The following is a 23,531-nucleotide window of genomic DNA, read 5'->3' on the forward strand; positions in this document are numbered from 1 at the left end:
TGCAGCTACACTCAAAACCTATCCATCTTCCTGTCTACTCTCATCCATCCCTTCATCCATTCATTTCAATCTCCTCACTATCAGCCCTGAGCGGCGGCGGCAGGACTGTGTGATTGAGGGGGAGCTGGAGGATTATGGGTCATTGTGTTGGCTGCTGGTTTGTTTTGGCATCTCATCAGACAGTGGGATCTCTGTAGTGAGCAAAGCCTGAGCGATGAGTCTGTCCCACTGGCCCTTTGTGTCTGAAGACCTGCGAATGCTGACAAGAATTAACTAGTAGAGGAAACATTGGTTATTAATTACAAAAACACTCCTCCCTCTTCATTATAAAAAGTGAACAGTGCATAACTGATTTACATATTTAATGTCCTTTTGGAGGAAGGGATGTTTTATAACAGCACAGGTTGTAAACTCTAGATCATTGACAGAACAAAACAATAGATGTACATGAATTGTTGTTTAGATGATGCTTCCACTAATATCATCCACTTGGCAGAGGACAGAAAACCAGATATACATAGAGGTACATTACTGAAATACAGGAATCCATGTTCACTGCATATTTCATTAAGAAAGACTTCAAAGCTTGATAAAAGTTTTGAAGCAGTTTTGTATAGGCAGGTATAGGGGAAAACAGATATGAAAAAATGAGGCAAGGACAAACATAGTGAGTTTAAATGAACAAACTTCAGTGCACCTTGATTTTGAAGGCAAAACTACAGTGTATTTATGTAGACTGTAGGACTAAACACAGTAACAGTACATAACAGTATGATCGAGTGTGATTGACACTGCTTGATTGCAAACCAATGAGCTAAAAAACAAAATGACAACAAAAATATACATGTATTTAGTGGCATATCTTTATGCAAGTCCTTTTCAGACATTAAAAGGATTGTTCACCAAATAAATCACAATTCTGTCATCACTCAGTCTCATACCGTTACTAGTGATTAACTGAAATTTAATTTATGATTTAGATAAAAAACCAAAAGTTTGAGTAATTAAATTAAATCATAGAACTCAAAATGCTCTTTGGTGTGTTGTATTCTCAGATGAAAAAATTAAACCAGTCATAGGACATTCTTTAGCAATTAGCAATAGCTACTTTTCAAAATCAGACAAATTTTACATACAGCTACTTTAACATCCTTCTTTCTCTCGGTGAAGTGTGTTCACAATGCTAATGTTTACCTGTTTTAGCTTATCCACGTTGTGCATGAAAGACTGACACAGTCTAACTGCAACATCCAAGAAACACTAAATGTCTTCTTCTTTTTTTAAATCAAAAAATATTTTGGTTGGAACCTCATTTTTAGACTAATATTTTCAGTTGTTGAAATTTCAGTGCATCACTAGTTACAAATATGTACAACAACATCTGTGGAACACACAAGTTAAGGTGGATGGGACTGTTGAGCACCAAAAATAAGAAAGTACCATCAAAAATCTATTTGACTCTTGTCCTATATCCAAACTCCACTGAAGCTACACAGTAAAACAATACAATAATGACAGAATTTTCATTTTTGGGTGAACTATATCGGTCTGAAACACCTTATAACATTTAAAGTTACCATTTAACAGTTTTCTCTGAGATTCAATTGTGGAAGTGCTGCTGTTAAACACAGATTTAAGAGAGTCTTCCATAATCAGCCCAGATAAAGTACATTCCCTATGTGATTTCCCTCAAAAAAGGGATGAAGATGGAGGAAAAAGAGAAAGAAAGAGAGATGAAATTGAAATAAAGAAATCCGCTTCTGCGGACTCTGACCCTGAGGCTCTGATCAGCCATGAGCACTTACTAAAAAGACAACAAAAAAAAATATCCTCACAGCTGATGTTGATTTAAAAAAAATCTCAACTTGGAACGGGCAAAAACAAAAAGTTTAGAAAAAATATTTAAATATATTAATTTTCTATTAAATAAAATCACTTTGGGCCCACTGACATCACATAATGTGCCACACATATATGCAGCACATCATGTATATATATAGTGTGCTAAGTTTTGAATTTAAAAGTAGTGTACTTTGAGCACAGAAAATAATAATCATCCATTTGATTTCTATAAACTAATGTTAAAAATACACCAAGGAGTGGGCAGCACCACCAGACCACTTGATTGGCAGTTTGAACACACTCTTAGCAACTGCTAAACAATTAGATGTTTGCTGACTTTGAGTGCGATTACACCCTTTCAGCTATATCCACCACGACAAAACAAAAGCAACCTATGCGATCCCACTTTAGTCTCCAAGAACAGATAAACCACTTCAGAAGTGTTAAGACAACTAACATATTTCCCTGTCACCATCTACAGCCAAAAAAATAAAAAGAAACAACGAAAATAAATCTTTCACACTTAAAGTCCTTCCCTTCGTTTCCACCCCCCAAAATATGATTCCTCGTTCCTTTGTTCGTTTTGTGCAGCCCCTCAGGAATGAGTCCAGCTGATGGGCACCCATTGAGATTCTGTCTCCACTTTTCTGAGCGCCTGCTTGAGCTCATTGAAGGCAACAGTGAGGTCGTCGTTCACAATGACCTTTTCAAAGAGGTGACCATACTGGTTTTCCATCATCTGAGAGGCAGTTATCATCTCCTGGAAGTCCTCCTCCTAAACAACAAACACATTCAAGTCAAAGATCTTTTTTAAGACATGAAATGTCTCCCCAAAAAAGTCCAAAACACACTTTCCCACAGTATTCCCAAAACCAGCTTCCAAAAAGGACTTTCATAGATGCCCTAAACATCGACTTAATTAAAAACTATTCTTTTTTGTTTACAATAAAACTGCTTTAGATGCAGAAATGCAAAAATACTACATGTGATAAAAGATAAAACTATAAACTGATATTTAATGTTCTACTGAGGTGGTGCACAGAGTTATAGTTTGAGGTCTGGATCTCCAGTGGTTTTGATCACAGGAAAAGTGGAGTGACTAAACAGACCTCAATTTTATACCCTGGCATGTGCTACATTTTTATTGATGCTTAAAAGCCCCACAAAATGATCAACAATCATTATTCATTAAATATTTTTCCCTGTTCAAAATAAACTGAAAAATACAATACACTTTATAGCAAACTCTTTGAACAAATTGGTATAGGCTAGTTATCTCTGGACTCTCTAACGTGACCTTGGACCTTTCTGGGCTTGTGGTTCCTTAAAAAATTGTTTATGTGGGCAATCTTGGCATTTGGTGCCAGTCTCAGAGAACATGGCATGGTCTGAGTGGCTTCACCAATATAGACTCAACTTTTACAACATAAAAACATGGGACCCACACAGAGCGATATGATGCTATAAAACATATTGCCATGCTAAAAGAAAACCAGAAGCTTTTGGCTAGGTTTTACATTTTAAACTTTACTGAGATGCTATTAAGCACACAGTAAATATGGAAATTGGCAGATAATTAGCAGACAAGACAACAGCTAGCTTAGCGAAGCCATGGCGTATGGCCAGTGTTAGAAGCAACTTCTCCCACTCTGTTAAAATCTCTCCCTGTTTTTTTCTCTTGATCAAGAGTTGAGATTTAGTCAACATTTCAATTTCAGTTGGGTCACAGAACTGCTGGCGTTCTGAAAATTACAGCAGTCTCAATCTGACAGTTATTGGCAGAACGCATCAAAAGTCGCAGTTCATTGACTTAGTCATGGCTTTAATAAAGCTCTGGTTGAACGTGGTGGATTAGCTTGTGTTTGGCCTAAATAGTCAAAGGTTTGGCCCAAGGTCTGAACATATCTTTTCTTCATTCTGTCATCAAATAAAAACCTCATGCTAATTGAGGTATAACAGATGTTGTGCCTTCAGGGGAGTGTTAGAACCCAATCTGATCAGTTTCAAGGGTTTAATCCATTTTTCCTCTGCATTTCTTTCCGATTGTTTATTTCCCAGAGGCTCTAATGCAACCTTTCACTCAACGTCGAGGTCCTCCCTCTTCAAAAATAGAAGAATTTCTTCGGTATAAGCACTCTCTCTCTCCCTCCACAGTCAGCATGAGCTCTGCTTATCTCCCAACCCTTGCCGGAAAATCAATTTTTATTGGATCATATAAAGTGCACCTGCCCTTATCATTAAACCCGTTCAAAAAAGGACATATCTGGGACGTCAAGAGGTCCTAGTTTTTATATTCCCAAAGTAAAGGCACTTAATCTGTGGACTGGGCTAGCTTTCACCAAGCAAAGGACAAAAAAAAAAATCCTCCAATTTTAGCTTATGTTTCCATTCCATTTAATGCCAGACGATGAAACTCTGCTCTTCCACATCTGATGACATTTTTATGAAATTTCAAGGTTTTTTGCTACTCCTAAAAAGAGAACGAATTATATTTTGATCTTTTACACAAAAAACTGCATTAATGTTATACAAGCATTACTAAAACGGAAAACAATAGAGTGGAAGTCTGGATTCACAGAAACAAAGGGATGCCTGTTTTCTTGCACAGAGCCGACGGCGCTCAAGCTCATGGCTCTAACAGATGCAGTGTCTCTCTCTGAGAAAGAAATACAGCAAAGTCCTGGATAAAATAGGGTTGTGACATTTCATCAAACACAAATTTTTTTGCGTACCTATAATAGGCTGAATCTGGATGCCTTTAACACTGTCAGGTCTATAATTGACTTTTGCTAAGTTTTGCCAGCGAGGAAGGGTTTCTTTTTTCTTCACTAGTACCCACAGTAACCTGTTGAAAGCAGGCAGACAGTTGCTTTGGATGGCGTGGACAGCTTTTGGTACAGTTCCTCTGACAACAGAGATAGCCAGAGCAACATTCCCTTTGACAACGGCATAATCCTTGAGCTTTCTGCGAATTTAAAACTTTGGGGAGTATGGTGTGGTCTAATCGCACATTCAGCGGTTTGAATTAATGTGACCATCATCTATTGAGTTTCAAAGGTGTTGAAATAATAATGAAAAATGCTGCTAGTGTAAATCTTTGAGCCTGCGTATTAGCGCTGCACCATATATCAAAATAAATTGATATCGGTACTTTGCTGTATGAAAGAGTCAAATCGCAAAGGCAGCGATTTAATAAATTAAATGTGCACACTGGTTTCAGGGTAAAGCTTGGCACTGTTCATTTACATAAAGGCATTTTTTAAGAGTTTTAGCAACTCCGATCCGCTTGATTGAGCCTGCTCCTGTGTAAATAACAGTGCTTTGCTTCATCATTGAATCAAGCCGCGCACATATTTTGCCGGCAAAGCAACAAAATGAAAGCGATAGTTTAATGTTTGAAACTTAAGGTAACAAGCAGAAAACTGAAAATAATATCCTAAAACAACAACAAAAAAACGGTGTGAATGTAAACATCCACATTTTTCAAGTTTTTCCCCAAATTGTCCAACCCTAAAACTATGATTTGTATATTTTTGTTAGTATATTTTTTGTATGGTTGTATGTTTGTATAAGTATATTTTCAGCTTTAAAAAATCCTTTCAGATGCGCTCTTCAACAAAATCACCCCAATCATTCTATAAATAATTATTTCCAAAAAAGTATTCAAGTTATCTAGTAAAATTCCTGTAATTTTTCCACATTAATATATATAGCAGAAAAACTAAAATCATAACACCAGTTGTTGTGCAGCCTTACTGTGCCTAGATGAGCTACATTGGCAACATGGTGTGTGTGTGTCTGAAATCATTTATATTTTGGTAGTTGCTTTGATGAAATCATAATGGATAAACAGACCAAAGCTACTGTGTGAAAATTAACATTCAGTTGAATCAGCACAGATTACCTGTGCAAAATTAGCTACCAATCAAATTATGTGTTGTGCAAAAAATGGAAAAAAGAGAGCATTGCATTTTAGATTGACAGGTGAGCACATGTTCAGAGAGCTTCTAAACACATCTGACAATCTTCGACAGAACGTCTCTATGGTGACAATCGGCATCAAGCCATCTCGGCGTGTGGTTGAGTCAGGTTTCTGGGGTCACTTATTCTGTAGCACGCGTGCTTGGTCCCGGTACAGACTCACAGCAAGATACAGAGGCAAGAGCTAAACTCTGGGAAAGTCATTAGATACCCCGCATATTTACACCATATCTCTCTCTTTCTCTCTCTCTCTCTCTCTCTCTCTCTCTCTCTCTCTCACACACACACACACACACACACACACACATACACGTCTATATTACCAAGAGGGGACTATCACTCTACACTATCCAAGAGGGGACCTGTGTTTCTAGTCATTTTGAAGAAACAAAAATGACATACAAAATTTTCTTTTAAGGTCCTTATTCACAATATAACTTCAAATGAGCATTTTTTTATTTTTTTAAAAACATGCCAAGAGGGGACCTGAACGATGTCTACCTATCCAACAGGGGACCTCCATAGACTCTAATGGAGCCGTGTGTGTGTGTGTGTGTGACCGATGTCTACCTATCCAACAGGGGACCTCCATTAGTCTGCAGTGGAGCTGTGTGTGTGTGTGTGAATGTGAAGTGAGCTGGCAGTCAATTCTGTCTTCATTATATTATATATATATATATATATATATATATATATATATATATATATATATATATATATATATATATATATATATATATATATATATATATATATATGCCATCTCCACCATTACATCTCTTTACAAATAAATAACATTGTTTTTTAAATTATATTAAATGCAGTTAAGCTTCGTACAGACTATATAATGTGTCGAGTAATAATATGTCTCTTTATAATAACTGTGTTCTTTTGAATGTACTGAGAAGTATTTATTTGTAACCTAAAATATACTTTAATGCCATTTATTTTGAAGCTTATTTTTAAATGTATTTATTACACAGTTGCAATAAAGTTACAAGATGTAACATCAAGTAACACACTATACTTAGTTAGTCCTCAAGTCTTCTTGTGCTTTAGTATGTTAGTCAACACATTAAAATAAGTTAACTTGTTTACACAGGCATCTGGTATCACAATAGGCACACACACACACACACACAATATACCTTAGACATAACACCTAATACATTACAGGAAAGTCATTTCTATAAGAAATACCTTCTCTGTTATGTCCTCATAATTACAGTTTATGATCAGTCCACATCTCTCATTTAAGATTATTGTCAGGTACACCAATGTATTTACATTTGTGCCTGATTGTATTAGCTGCCTATTCAAATATAGTTTCTGCTCTCTAAAATCCCCCCCCCCCCCCCCCCCAAATCATTTTTTCTTGAGATTTTAAGAGTGAGATGTTATTTCTTGCACCAATTACAAAAATAAAATAAATCAAGGACTGGACTAGCAGAAATTGTTCTTTAGGGTTATAAGGTCCCCTGTTAGATAGTAAATCACGACGCCTGTGTGTTTGCTGTGACATTTCTTATCATCACAAACACACTGTCAAGATTTAGAGTTTTTACAGCAATACCTGAGTTTAAAGGGTTAAATCAAGCAGAAATAGCTCTCTAATGTATTAATTGCAGGTCATTATTGAATAGTGATTACGTTACACACACACTGACTCAGGTCCCCTGTTAGATAGTAAATCACGACGCCTGTGTGTTTGCTGTGACATTTCTTATCATCACAAACACACTGCAAAGATTTAGAGTTTTTACAGCAATACCTGAGTTTAAAGGGTTAAATCAAGCAGAAATAGCTCTCTAATGTATTAATTGCAGGTCATTATTGAATAGTGAATATGTTACACACACACTGACTCAGGTCTCCAGTTAGATAGTAAATCACGACGCCTGTGTGTTTGCTGTGACATTTCTTATCATCATAAACACACTGCAAAGATTTAGAGTTTTTACAGCAATACCTGAGTTTAAAGGGTTAAATCAAGCATAAATAGCTCTCTAATGTATTAATTGCAGGTCATTATTGAATAGTGATTACGTTACACACACACTGACTCAGGTCCCCTGTTAGATAGTAAATCACGACGCCTGTGTGTTTGCTGTGACATTTCTTATCATCACAAACACACTGCAAAGATTTAGAGTTTTTACAGCAATACCTGAGTTTAAAGGGTTAAATCAAGCAGAAATAGCTCTCTAATGTATTAAATGCAGGTCATTATTGAATAGTGATTACGTTACACACACACTGACTCAGGTCCCTGTTAGATAGTAAATCACGACGCCTGTGTGTTTGCTGTGACATTTCTTATCATCACAAACACACTGCAAAGATTTAGAGTTTTTACAGCAATAACTGAGTTTAAAGGGTTAAATCAAGCAGAAATAGCTCTCTAATGTATTAATTGCAGGTCATTATTGAATAGTGATTATGTTACACACACACTCACTCAGGTCCCGGTAGATAGTAAATCACGACGCCTGTGTGTTTGCTGTGACATTTCTTATCATCACAAACACACTGCAAAGATTTAGAGTTTTTACAGCAATACCTGAGTTTAAAGGGTTAAATCAAGCAGAAATAGCTCTCTAATGTATTAATTGCAGGCCATTATTGAATAGTGATTACGTTACACACACACTGACTCAGGTCCCCTGTTAGATAGTAAATCATGACGTCTGTGTGTTTGCTGTGACATTTCTTATCATCACAAACACACTGCAAAGATTTAGAGTTTTTACAGCAATACCTGAGTTTAAAGGGTTAAATCAAGCAGAAATAGCTCTCTAATGTATTAATTGCAGGCCATTATTGAATAGTGATTACGTTACACACACACTGACTCAGGTCCCCTGTTAGATAGTAAATCACGACGCCTGTGTGTTTGCTGTGACATTTCTTATCATCACAAACACACTGTAAAGATTTAGAGTTTTTACAGCAATACCTGAGTTTAAAGGGTTAAATCAAGCAGAAATATCTCTCTAATGTATTAAATGCAGGTCATTATTGAATAGTGAATATGTTACACACACACTGACTCAGGTCCCCTGTTAGATAGTAAATCACGACGCCTGTGTGTTTCTCTCCTCAACCCCCACAACCCCCCACTCACAATTTACATTTCAATAAGGGAAGACTTGAAAAACCAGTTTGTGAACCACAGGCCAATAGAGCTCAAACTACCAGTGTGGCAGAACCCTTCTCAAATAAACTAGAGGAGATGCTGGGATTTGACCTGCCAAATTAAACTAAATTACAGTTTTTACAATCGCTAGGCCACATTTCTCAATACTTTGGTCATTTTCAAAATCCTTCACACAGTTCTACAAACCAACTTTCTGCTTCACAGCAGTTATTTCACATTCAAAATCCACAAAAACCAACAAAACACTTCATTCATGTCTCAAATCAAGTGCCAATGATCCACAGTTTAGCTTGCACAGACTGAAGTTGTGATCGCTGTGTGAAGAGTTTTGAAAAAGGGACTATTAAAGTTATTATTGAGAAATGTTTCATAAAAGGAAATTTTATATCATAGCTTAACTGTGGATCAACACTGCTTTAGCACAAACGCATTCAATGGCAACATCTTTCAATTTACCTGAATTCTTTGCTCACTTTGACACAAACACAATCAAAACTTTGTTCTACAGGCCAATTTGCACATCATTACATGCTGTTTTCAAAAGTGTTTAACTTATGGACAAAACAATAACATAATACAAAACTGAATGAGACAGCAATTTACAACATGTATACAGTAATATTGTATTGCAATTTACCCTGCTAAAAAAAATCAAACACTATCAAAGCAACTTTGATGAAACTGAACACCAACACCAGTGTTAGGCCATTACCATCCATTCAAAAGAGGAAACTTAGGAATAATGTTGTACTGTAATGTAAGTATGCAGTGAATTAGCAGTACAGTGTCATTCTAGTTTTGTAAAGTCATTTTAATTCTATAATGTTCCTGATGTTAGTGTTGATGTAAACCTGCGCTGCTAGTGCTCTGGAAGAATGAGTTGATTTGTAAATGTAAAATTAACTGCTGTGAAGCTGAAAGTTGGTTAGCAAATTTATAAACTCCTCACTCAGTTCTCCTAAAGATTGGGAAATGTGTCCTAGCGATTGTAATTTCATTTCATCATGTAATTTCAATTTATTTTTGGCAGGGTATTGGTCTAGGACATAGGTAACAGTAGTGAGGTTCTGTGTCTCACCTGTGAGAGTCTTCATGCATTGAAATGTAAATTACTGGTGGGGGGTTGAGCAGCAAACTCAACACACACTATTCTCTATTCCAATTTCAAGAGCACATCTAAACCACTAGCCCAAACACATTACAAGTGAAAGAACAAATAAATACAAAATATATGATCCACATGAAATAAACAGTGCTTTTCGGGATGGCCTGTCAGTAGTTGTAATATAACACTGTATTGTCCTCACTGTAAAACAAAAAAACAAAAAAAAAAAGTGTTTTTTTTTTTCTCAAAGTGTATGTTCACTTAACTGAACCTAACATTAGCAACTATGTTTACTGGGATACTTCCTATTTTTTTAAATAATTTTGTAGTAATTTGTCCACTTAAGAGTAAGAAGTCCTGAAAGAGAGCTCAGTTTAGCATTCGTGGACTGTCAGAGATACAGCTTTTGGGCGTGTGCTTCAGGTGTTTATGAACATAGCACGTGAGTAATGAAGAGCCTTCTGAAGCAAAAAAAAGGCCCTCTGAAGCAAAGTGGCACGTTTGTGTAAGAACAATGTCCATATTTTAAACTTTATAGACTAAGCTAACTATTTTTATTGAAAGAAATTGTGTTTTAGTGTTATTATGAAAAGAGTAACCATAATAACAAAAGAGAAAAAGAGAAAAGAGCTCTATCTTCTCTCTTCAGTGTTTGTCAGTGCACATACGTCAAGGATTCATGGGTAAAGAAGGGTTACTCTTTAAAGGACAACTCCGGTGAGAAATGACCCTCAGAGTAATTAACAGATGGTGGTTACCGAGTAGATCTTCTGTGGGATGCGTTTTCATGAAAATCAAATGTAAAGAGTTTTATCTCTAAAAACAGATTTGAGCGACGAACGCTGTGCTAAGTGATGAACTGTGACTTGGAATCTCATATGGGCCATTGTTTCCGGAAGAAAGCACTGAACGCAACAGAGAGAGAGAGAAAAAAAAGTCCATGTAATTAGATTTCACAAACTTAATTCCTATCGTTCAGCTCACTTGGCACAGCGTTCGTGGCTCGAGACATCGAGACTGTTTTCCAAGATGGCTGCTGTCCGTGAACGCATAATGGACTGTCTTTATAAAGTATCTTCTTATTAAACTGTTTGTACTCTTACAAAGTTCTCAATGCTTCAGTTTGCATGTAGGGACCCTCATCATGCTGCCGTGTTAGTGTGAGGCTATTTTGAGCCTTGTTAGTGGTATTAACTAGCGGTTTAATTTCACTTATTCCATGCCCCATAGACAAACATTATAAGCTAATCTGTGTTTAGAGATAAAACTCTTTATAAGAAGGCCTTTATTAACCCCCAGAGCTGTGTGGATCAGTTATATGATGGTTAGATGCACTTTTATGGACCGACAAGGCACTGGCATTATAAAGCTGGGAAGAGCCAGGACTTTTTAAATATAAATTTAAATAACTCAGATTTTATACATTTGAAAAAAGAATGTCATATACACTTGGGATGACTTGAGGGTGAGTAAATCATGGGCTATTTTTCATTTGTAGGTGAACTACAATTTACATTTTGATAATAATAAATAAGGGAAGACTTGAAAACCCAGTTTGTGAACCAAAGGCCAACCTAGAGGAAAGGAAAATCAAACCTGAGATCTCCTTCTCAACTCACATCTTTCTCCTAGACAGAAATGAGATCAAGTGAACATCAAATTGAGACATAAGGTCTCAATAATTCTCCTGCTTCTCACATGTTTATCCTGAGAGAAAAATTGACATTCTCTCATGTTTATCTTCTCTAAAGTTTCATAAGAGATCTCAACAACATCACACACTGTGCTCTGATTTGTCTCCTTGGCTAGAGAGACTGGATTGCTCATATGTGTCTCCTCTAAAATTTCATCATTGGCACTTGATTTGAGACATGAATTAAGTGTTTTGTTAGTTTTTGTGGATTTTGAATGTGAAATAACTGCTGTGAGGCAGAAAGTTGGTTTGGAGAACAAGTTTTGAAAATGACCAAAGTATTGAGAAATGTGTCCTAGCGATTGTAAAAACTGTAATTTAGTTTAATTTGGCAGGTCAAATCCCAGCATCTTCTCTAGTTTATTTGAGAAGGGTTCTGCCACACTGGTAGTTTGAGCTCTTTTGGCCTGTGGTTAACAAACTGGTTTTTCAAGTCTTCCCTTATTGAAATGTAAATTGTGAGTGGGGGGTTGTGGGGGTTGAGGAGAGAAACACACATGCGTCGTGATTTACTATCTAACAGGGGACCTGAGTCAGTGTGTGTGTAACATATTCACTATTCAATAGTGACCTGCATTTAATACATTAGAGAGATATTTCTGCTTGATTTAACCCTTTAAACTCAGTTATTGCTGTAAAAACTCTAAATCTTTGCAGTGTGTTTGTGATGATAAGAAATGTCACAGCAAACACACAGGCGTCGTGATTTACTATCTAACAGGGGACCTGAGTGAGTGTGTGTGTAACGTAATCACTATTCAATAATGACCTGCATTTAATACATTACAGAGCTATTTCTGCTTGATTTAACCCTTTAAACTCAGGTATTGCTGTAAAAACTCTAAATCTTTGCAGTGTGTTTGTGATGATAAGAAATGGCCCAGCAAACAAACAGGCGCCGTGATTTACTATCTAACAGGGGACCTGAGTCAGTGTGTGTGTAACGTAATCACTATTCAATAATGACCTGCATTTAATACATTAGAGAGCTATTTCTGCTTGATTTAACCCTTTAAACTCAGGTATTGCTGTAAAAACTCTAAATCTTTACAGTGTGTTTGTGATGATAAGAAATGTCACAGCAAACAAACAGGCGCCGTGATTTACTATCTAACAGGGGACCTGAGTCAGTGTGTGTGTAACGTAATCACTATTCAATAATGACCTGCATTTAATACATTAGAGAGCTATCTCTGCTTGATTTAACCCTTTAAACTCAGTTATTGCTGTAAAAACTCTAAATCTTTGCAGTGTGTTTATGACAGCAAGAAATGTCACAGCAAACACACAGGCGTCGTGATTTACTATCTAACAGGGGACCTGAGTCAGTGTGTGTGTAACATATTCACTATTCAATAGTGACCTGCATTTAATACATTAGAGAGATATTTCTGCTTGATTTAACCCTTTAAACTCAGTTATTGCTGTAAAAACTCTAAATCTTTGCAGTGTGTTTGTGATGATAAGAAATGTCACAGCAAACACACAGGCGTCGTGATTTACTATCTAACAGGGGACCTGAGTGAGTGTGTGTGTAACGTAATCACTATTCAATAATGACCTGCATTTAATACATTAGAGAGCTATTTCTGCTTGATTTAACCCTTTAAACTCAGGTATTGCTGTAAAAACTCTAAATCTTTGCAGTGTGTTTGTGATGATAAGAAATGTCACAGCAAACACACAGGCGTCTTGATTTACTATCTAACAGGGGACCTGAGTCAGTGTGTGTGTAACGTAATCACTATTCAATAATGACCTGCAATTAATACATTAGAGGGCTATTTCTGCTTGATTTAACCCTTTAAACTCAGTTATTGCTGTAAAAACTCTAAATCTTTACAGTGTGTTTGTGATGATAAGAAATGTCACAGCAAACACACAGGTGTCGTGATTTACTATCTAACAGGGGACCTGAGTCATTGTGTGTGTACCGTAATCACTATTCGAAAATGATCTGCAATTATATCATTAGAGAGCTATTTCTGCTTGATTTAACCCTTCAAACTCAGGTATTGCTGTAAAAACTCTAAATCTTTGCAGTGTGTTTATGACAGCAAGAAATGTCACAGCAAACACACAGGCGTCGTGATTTACTATCTAACAGGGGACCCGAGTCAGTGTGTGTGTAACGTAATCACTATTCAATAATGACCTGCAATTAATACATTAGAGAGCTATTTCTGCTTGATATAACCCTTTAAACTCAGGTATTGCTGTAAAAACTCTAAATCTTTACAGTGTGTTTGTGATGATAAGAAATGTCACAGCAAACACACAGGCGTCTTGATTTACTATCTAACAGGGGACCTGAGTCAGTGTGTGTAACATAATCACTATTCAATAATGACCTGCAATTAATACATTAGAGAGCTATTTCTGCTTGATTTAACCCTTTAAGCTCAGGTATTGCTGTAAAAACTCTAAATCTTTGCAGTGTGTTTATGACAGCAAGAAATGTCACAGCAAACACACAGGCGTCGTGATTTACTATCTAACAGGGGACCTGAGTCAGTGTGTGTGTAACGTAATCACTATTCAATAATGATCTGCAATTAATACATTAGAGAGCTATTTATGCTTGATTTAACCCTTTAAACTCAGGTATTGCTGTAAAAACTCTAAATCTTTACAGTGTGTTTATGATGATAAGAAATGTCACAGCAAACACACAGGCGTCGTGATTTACTATCTAACAGGGGACCCGAGTCAGTGTGTGTGTAACGTAATCACTATTCAATAATGACCTGCAATTAATACATTAGAGAGCTATTTCTGCTTGATTTAACCCTTTAAACTCAGGTATTGCGGTAAAAAATCTAAATCTCTAAATCTTTACAGTGTGTTTGTGATGATAAGAAATGTCACAGCAAACACACAGGCGTCGTGATTTACTATCTAACAGGGGACCTGAGTCAGTGTGTGTGTAACGTAATCACTATTCAATAATGACCTGCAATTAATGCATTAGAGAGCTATTTATGCTTGATTTAACCCTTTAAACTCAGGTATTGCTGTAAAAACTCTAAATCTTTGCAGTGTGTTTGTGATGATAAGAAATGTCACAGCAAACACACAGGCGTCTTGATTTACTATCTAACAGGGGACCTGAGTCAGTGTGTGTGTAACGTAATCACTATTCAATAATGACCTGCAATTAATACATTAGAGGGCTATTTCTGCTTGATTTAACCCTTTAAACTCAGTTATTGCTGTAAAAACTCTAAATCTTTACAGTGTGTTTGTGATGATAAGAAATGTCACAGCAAACACACAGGTGTCGTTATTTACTATCTAACAGGGGACCTGAGTCATTGTGTGTGTACCGTAATCACTATTCGAAAATGATCTGCAATTATATCATTAGAGAGCTATTTCTGCTTGATTTAACCCTTCAAACTCAGGTATTGCTGTAAAAACTCTAAATCTTTGCAGTGTGTTTATGACAGCAAGAAATGTCACAGCAAACACACAGGCGTCGTGATTTACTATCTAACAGGGGACCCGAGTCAGTGTGTGTGTAACGTAATCACTATTCAATAATGACCTGCAATTAATACATTAGAGAGCTATTTCTGCTTGATATAACCCTTTAAACTCAGGTATTGCTGTAAAAACTCTAAATCTTTACAGTGTGTTTGTGATGATAAGAAATGTCACAGCAAACACACAGGCGTCTTGATTTACTATCTAACAGGGGACCTGAGTCAGTGTGTGTAACATAATCACTATTCAATAATGACCTGCAATTAATACATTAGAGAGCTATTTCTGCTTGATTTAACCCTTTAAGCTCAGGTATTGCTGTAAAAACTCTAAATCTTTGCAGTGTGTTTATGACAGCAAGAAATGTCACAGCAAACACACAGGCGTCGTGATTTACTATCTAACAGGGGACCTGAGTCAGTGTGTGTGTAACGTAATCACTATTCAATAATGATCTGCAATTAATACATTAGAGAGCTATTTATGCTTGATTTAACCCTTTAAACTCAGGTATTGCTGTAAAAACTCTAAATCTTTACAGTGTGTTTATGATGATAAGAAATGTCACAGCAAACACACAGGCGTCGTGATTTACTATCTAACAGGGGACCCGAGTCAGTGTGTGTGTAACGTAATCACTATTCAATAATGACCTGCAATTAATACATTAGAGAGCTATTTCTGCTTGATTTAACCCTTTAAACTCAGGTATTGCGGTAAAAAATCTAAATCTCTAAATCTTTACAGTGTGTTTGTGATGATAAGAAATGTCACAGCAAACACACAGGCGTCGTGATTTACTATCTAACAGGGGACCCTGAATCATTTTGTAAATCATAAATAAATCAAAAGTGGTTAGTTTAAAAAACTCATAAATGTGTAAGGTGGTAAGATGGGCCTTTTATATGGGCCAAAAGTCACATTATTTTTACAAATACTTGGCTAACATAATTTTTTTTTAATAATGTCTATGTTAACACTTGTTTAAAAGAACTTTAGATGCAAAGTTTTTCCCATTTACCGTACCTTTTTTTTTTTTTGATAAATAAAATAATGCATTATTTTTCAGTAAATATAGGCTACTCTCATTAAAATGTTTTTTATATATATATATATATATATATATATATATATATATATATATATATATATATATATATATATATATATATATATATATATATATATATCTGTCCACGGCCATGATGGATGGTATTTACAATATTTATTTGTAGAAACTGAAGACACACACATTTTGATGGCAGATCTATTTCTAATTACATCCTGGTTGTTTAGATTGTTTAATCCTTTTTTTCTTGGATCCTGTAGTATTTAATTTAATTTTAGTAAGTAATGCAAAGTTTGAAACTAGTCAGGGTATTTAGTAAAGAGATATAATCTATATGATGTTTGTTCCTTTAGTAAGCAGCCTGTTAAACAGCAGCTCTAGAGTCAGAGGACAGCAGGCCATTCAAACAATAGAGGAGTGTGTGTGTGTGTGTGTGAACGACGTGTGTTTAAGGGCTATTACAGTTCCTGCTCCAGCCTACAGGGGAGCTGCTGAGCATGGCCTTAAACACTCACACACTCTTAGGTCCCCTCTTGGTCAAAATTTTTAAAAATTCACCAGAGTGTTTTTTCTTGATTTTAACATGATTTAAACACACACACCTGTAGGTCCCTACTTGGTGAAACATTAAAAAAATCACCAGAGCATTTCTTTAGTGTTTTACTTCATTTTAACATGATTTAATGCATGACCAACAGGGGACTTGAAAAATGTCCCCTCTTGGCTAAGAGGTCCCCTGTTGGTGAGTGTGTAACGACGCCAAGGTCCCCTGTTAGATAGGTAGACAAGTACACACACACACACACACACACACACACAAGGTAAGAGTCTGGTCTACGTGTTAATTGATTTCATGTGGGTTTTTTTTGAGTGGAGTCATACAGGTGTAGTGTGAGATCACGGGTCTCATATCAGGTTGCCGCTCAGGGGGCCAGTTACACACACACACACACACACACGCGCACATTTAAACACTAACACAGCATATGTTTGCTTGGTCCAAAAAGGAAAATGACTATAATAAAATGATGTGGATGGTGCCTGCCAGGAAGTGATGAAATCTATTTCTTATTTCACCAAGAACTATGTGAGACAATGGAACAAAAACTGTGAATACAACCTAAAACCCACGACGACTTATTGAGAGAGAAGAGAGATCACATCAGGATGAGAGAGAATAATAGATGGACAGATTGAAGTTGAAGCTGTGTGTGGTGTGTATTACCGAGAAGGTTTTGGACGAGTTCTTATCGTCTTTGCCTGAGATGACTTTTGCGCTCCTCCTGGTCTCTCTCAAACGCTCGATGGATGGAGGCTTCACAAACACCACGTAGGGCTTAAACTCGGCCGTGCGAAGATGTTTTAGTGTCTGATGGAGAGAGAATGTGAAAAAGAGGGAGAAAGATAAAGAGAGCAGGGTGAACCACAGTCATTAAAGCAGCATCACTCATGCCATCATCATTTAGTTTGACACTGATACTTCTGAACGTTATTGCTGTTAGTCACTGTTACATTTTGACAGAAAACAGAGCAGCTGATTCACACTGAGCTCAACTGATCTGACTCCATAAGTGAAAATAAAGCACTCTGGTCAGATACATTACACTTCAGGTAGTCGAAAACAATCAGACCACTGAACTTTACCATGCATTTCTGTAGAGGTTTTTCAGCTGACTGAATTCTGGAATCACCAAAATTTTCCTCCGTCTTTCTAGGACTAGAATTAAACGAGCTGTTTATGCTGCTGTATATTTGAAAGGAAAGTTCATTAAAATATTTAAATATCGACATCATTTAGACACAATATTGTTTTCAAAACAACTCGTTTTGTTTAAGTTAAATGCAGACAAAGCCCAAGGGCCATTTAGTAGCCATGAGATGCAACAAATTTGAATTGAGATTTATTGCATTTATAGGTCCCATGGCATGAACTTTTTATTTTATGAGGTTTTTCAACATTAATACCAGTTCCCCTAGCCTGAATGTTGTCCCCAATTGGCTAGAAATTTTAATTTTGATCGGTGTAAACCAAGTTCTTGCTGTCTTTCTCTGCCTTTGAGAAAATGAGCCCAGACGAGCTGATCTTGAGTTATGAAGTCATACCAGGAAAGGTTTCCTCCCCTTCCTTTGCTTTGCCCACCCAGAGAATTAGTAGAGAATGGATTCAGTTAATCAGTCAAGGGTTTACCATATGGATTCAACAGCACCGCCACAGTGAGTAACAGTGTTCATTAATGCCTGATCTGGGATCAGAGATTTCTGATGTGTAGCTAATCATTCAAGTTCTCACAGACTTTCTTTTTAAATCGTTTAATACTGTCAGTCCTGCCGTTGGCCATCTTAATGCATCAGTGAATCAAGCCAGTGACTAAAACGATCAACTTTACATTATTTCTGTTAGCAGCATGAAACAAATCTGTTATTTAAATAATTCAACTACAGAGAGCGATCAAAGAACACTCTTTGTAATGTTCGGATCGGTCAATCACACGTAAATCTGCAGTGCACACTCGCCCAAACTGCCGTTTGAATGACACTGCTCTATATGCTCAACAGAAGCTCTTACTGTATTCATGTAGATGTCGTGTGCTTGCTTAGCTGATGAAAAGTTAGCTGTGGTGAAAGCATTTTGTGAGAGAAAATTTCCCTCGTGTTTATTCAGAGCTCTTAGATACAAACAAAATAAACTTGCGCTATCAAAAACTCGATACAATAACACTTCATCAGCAATCTTTCCCCAGCTCTCTGTCTCTCTCTCTCAACTGGCAGTGCTGCTGCTGCTCGCGCCTTACTAAACCACGCCCCCTCCGCACAATCTCATTTCAATTGCAAAGATGTCAGCCAATCACAACAGTGGGTGTTTCACAGCAGACATGCCCCTTGAAACAAAGTATTCCAGCCATAGGGCTAATATCAGTATAGAAAAAATGCCTTTTATTTCTAAATTATGACATTTTTGATGTAAAAACCATACTAACAATACAAGTACACCTCAGGAAACATTATAAAATAATTTTAAAAAATCCATACCATGGGACCTTTAAGTTTATTGCTATAGCTTCACATTTCAACCTGGAAAAAAAAAGACTAGACAATTTTGTAACAAACTATAAAATATGTTGATATTTGAAATGTAGTTTTTTCTAGGTCCATCTTACATAAGTCAAAATGGAGAGCTATGCTTGAGATAAAGATTACCAGTGAATGACTTCAATTTCAGTCTCTTCTTCATATTAAGCTACCATATGGCTCCATAAGAATAGAGTGGAATATTGTGTATACATTGTATAGGCTAAATTCATTACTTATATATATATTTTTTTTTTTTGAGAGAGAGAGAGAGAGAGAGAGAGAGAGAGAGAGAGAGAGAGAGAGAGAGAGAGAGAGAGAGAGAGAGAGAGAGAGAGAGAGAGAGAGAGAGAGAGAGAGAGAGAGAGCTTTTATTTCCTTTTGTGTTTAGTGGGCTTAAATAATAGCATAATGATTTGGAAAATCTTGACAATTTTTATTATCAATCTTTTTTTTTCTTCAAAAAGCATCTTACTCCATTGAAGGTGTAGGCACCATTGAGATGAATGGGAATGCTAACAGATACAGCTCTGTCTAGGTAACACACACTTCTTTGGTGAAATATACAGTAAATCAATAAAGAGAGACATAGGAAGACAAGAATCAGAGGTCAAGGAATGGAAGTCAGAAAAGCAATAAAAAAAAGTAAAAGAAGAATGTTTGCATAATCAGAGTTTCTGCCTATTTAAATAAGGTAATGTAAGAATTTAAGAGTAAAGTACAAAAATTGTAAAGAATAAATTGAAGGGAACACAATACATCACTATGTATGAAACTCAATGAGTTGGTATTTGCAACACTTCAGAGTTATTCTTCCAACAGATACACGTTTCTTCATTTTATAATGTATCTTCATTTTATTTTTAAAAAGTAGCTTGAAGGCCTATGTTTCCCTCTGCTTCCACTTTTACTGTACCTCCTGATTGCTCTGCGAAAAAGTGATGTTCTTCCTCAGTATTTGTGTCTTGTTTCCCCAGCCCAGTTGTCTTACATTTACTTAAGATGCAAACAAACAAAATATGAAGTTTATGATTAAAACAAGAACAAATATCTGGCAACTCAATTAAAAGGAAATTGTTCATAACTCATTGGACATATTTTTGTTCTTGTTTAAAGTATAAACCTTTTTCACTTATTCAAGACATTTTACATTTACATCTAAAGTAAATGCATCTTGATTTAAAGATTTTTAGATATTTGTATTGGAAAACAGGACAAATACTGAGGAAGATTTCATTTTTTGCAATACATGCAACATGACTTCAATTCAAGACTTTCTGGGGCCTTAAGTGTGAATTATGAACTTTTTTTACCAACAGAAAAAAATGATAATACAGATAACCATGTCATGTCAAGTCATTGCCTCATTCTCTCTCACTATTGAAGAGCGAAGCCAGGCTCAGACCGCCAAGGTAAGATGTGGGAGGGAGAGGTGACAGAGGCCTTTCACTGGATTTGCTGTGGACACTGATATAGTTCTGCAAAGACTCAACCGTTCCTCTCCCTGCTACTACTCTCTCACCCTGACACCAAGCCCAAGGAAATGTTCAAACATGGCAAAATTTAGTAGAGATTATGTTCAATCTCCAGCCTCACCTGAAGAACAAAAGGAAGAGTGCAAACACACATACACAGATCTCAGAAAAGATCCAGTAGGAATAGTGTGGAATGTTACACCTGTGAAATGGGGGAGGGGAATAAATCTGGAAGAGAGACTGAAGAATGGAGTGACGCAGAGGGAGGTAAAATGGTGAGGTAGAATGTCTATATGAGCAATGGAGAGACTCACATGTGGTTGTACGTCAAGAAGGCACACCTTGTTCTTAGACAGGACTGAGCGTACAGAGTCGAAGCTCGTCCCATAGTAATTTCCCTTATACTCTCCTTGTTCAATAAACCTGCGGCATAGAAAATGACAAAAAGAACAGGAGGGGTTTGATGTAATGATTGATGGCTCTAAATGCAAAAACAATGCCCATGAGTCTATGTGACCCCACCCTAGAATATAAAGAGAAGCCAATGGACAGGATAATGACAGGAAACTCATAACCCATTATTTACTCCCAAGCCTGTCCTGATGCTTTCAGTAAAAAAAGGCCACTTAGACATGCATGGTGTGTTCACCATCTTCTTCTCCACATGGTGATTCCAGACAGTCTGACACAAGGCTCTTTTATATAATCTTCTATGTTACAGTTTAAATCTAAAACACCTGCTTCCTTGCAGCACAGACAGGCTTGAATGCCAAAAGCAAGAGTAACTTGACTTCCTGAGAAGACAAAGATAAACAAACACTTTTCCACCATTTAATCTGCCTCTCGTTCAATCCGATCACTTGATTTTTTTTTCCTAATCAGAGAACAACAGTCTGTATTTTTAGGACATCTGTAAAGCAGAGGAATTTGGAAGGATGTAGAAAGTATTCCAGAAGAACAGCAGGGTGTCGTAATATTTCGTGCATAGTGACATTTTGGTTGTGCAACACGTGACTAAAATGACCACTACTGAAACTGGTCAAAACGCTCTATATACTGTATGTAAAGCCGTCTTTATTTCCCCAAAGTATCAATCCAAATGTCGACAAGTCTTTGAAGTAAAAGCTATAAACATGCTCACACTTTTGGGCCCATGCTGTCTAACATCAACCTGTGATCAAATTTAGAAGCTAACGTGACTCCATACCACTTTTCTACTAGACATGTTTTAAAAGCCTGTACACTCTTTCATTGAAGGCATTTTTTGATGGTGAGCTAAATTGATTTAGTTGAGTGCTAAGAGGTGGTTTGCTGGTGTTAATGCGACATGTAGGGTTACCAAGAATTCTCAAAAGTGCCTATTTATTTGAGCGTTCATTTGAAGGCAGATGTTCTTAAACAGAACTTTTGTGTTGTGGCGTTTGTCAAGATGTAGTGCGTGTATTGGATGGTGGGGTGGAGGCTGCTTCTGTGGTTTTGGGTTCATTTCGGCTCTGTTTTTAGCCCTGAGCAGGGTTTTCCTTGGGAATACCAATGTCATGTTTGCACATGAGAGTGGGCATTTTCCCACTGGAAGGCAGAATAATGTACAATGGGTCAATGAAAAATGTTTAAACCATTTTCAGAAAGCTCAATTTGAATGATTAAAAATGTCATGTGGTGTAACAAATTAACATATAATAACATTTTAATAACAAAAAATTAAATATGTTTAACTCATATTAATACATTTTATCAATTTATCATAAAAATTACATCAGAACAGTTGTCAAAACACTTATTTTCCTAAGAAACAATAATAGATTATTCCAAAATACATGAGGTTTTCTTTTTTATGATAGTCAAAATATTTAAATAAAACAAATATGTTTCTTGAGTTTTTCCACATAAAAAACTAATGTGAAAAAAAAAGATTATTTTCAAACTTAATTTAGGTGTCTGAAATGACCTGAAAAGTGTGTGTTGATGCCTTGATGACAAAAAAAAAAAAAAAATGCTCCGAACAAACATATCATTCGACATGATCCAGGATGCCATTGAAATAAACTATCCATTTGATTGCTACGTTACGTACACTCTTTCATTGAAGGCATTTTTTGATGGTGAGCTAAATTGATTTAGTTGAGTGCTAAGAGGTGGTTTACCAATGTCATGTTACATTGATGTCTTAAGATACAAAACAATCGGTTTGTGTGAGAAACTGAACAGTATTTATATATATATATATATATATATATATATATATATATACAAGCAGTGATGGACGACTGATGTACATAGTGTTGTATTTGAGGTAAAAAAAAATAATTATATATATATATATATATATATATATATATATATATATATATATATATATATATATATATATATATATATATATATATATATATATATATATATATATATATATATATATATAATTGCTGCTTGTAAGTGAGGTCAAATTACAGGATATGGCGTAAAGATCAAGCAATATATCACTTCCGTCGCTTATATCCCATTGAGATACGCCATATCTTGTACATTTGACCTCTCTTGCCAGAAGTGATGGTGCAGTCGCGGCTTTTGTACATAGTGTTGTATTATTTGAGGTAAAAAATTATATAAATACTGTTTGGTTTCTCACACAAACCGATCATTTTGTGTCTTAA

General features: G+C 36.2%; 1 protein-coding gene across 2 annotated transcripts in view; it reads right to left on the bottom strand.

Moving 5' to 3' along the window:
• Nucleotides 1-347: 347 nt before the first annotated feature.
• Nucleotides 348-23,531, bottom strand: part of mpp7a (MAGUK p55 scaffold protein 7a) — a 170,927-nt gene continuing 147,743 nt past the window's right edge. For both annotated transcript variants that reach the window (XM_067429567.1, XM_067429566.1), the window contains 3 exons: nt 21,192-21,300; nt 17,559-17,702; nt 348-2,617 (listed from right to left, as the gene is read on the bottom strand). In XM_067429567.1, the coding sequence (XP_067285668.1) occupies nt 2,438-2,617; nt 17,559-17,702; nt 21,192-21,300 (433 nt within the window). In that variant the 3' untranslated portion in view covers nt 348-2,437. The remainder of the gene's footprint in view (nt 2,618-17,558; nt 17,703-21,191; nt 21,301-23,531) is intronic.

The sequence above is a fragment of the Pseudorasbora parva genome, chromosome 21, assembly GCF_024679245.1.
Source record: "Pseudorasbora parva isolate DD20220531a chromosome 21, ASM2467924v1, whole genome shotgun sequence".
Taxonomy (NCBI): domain Eukaryota; kingdom Metazoa; phylum Chordata; class Actinopteri; order Cypriniformes; family Gobionidae; genus Pseudorasbora; species Pseudorasbora parva.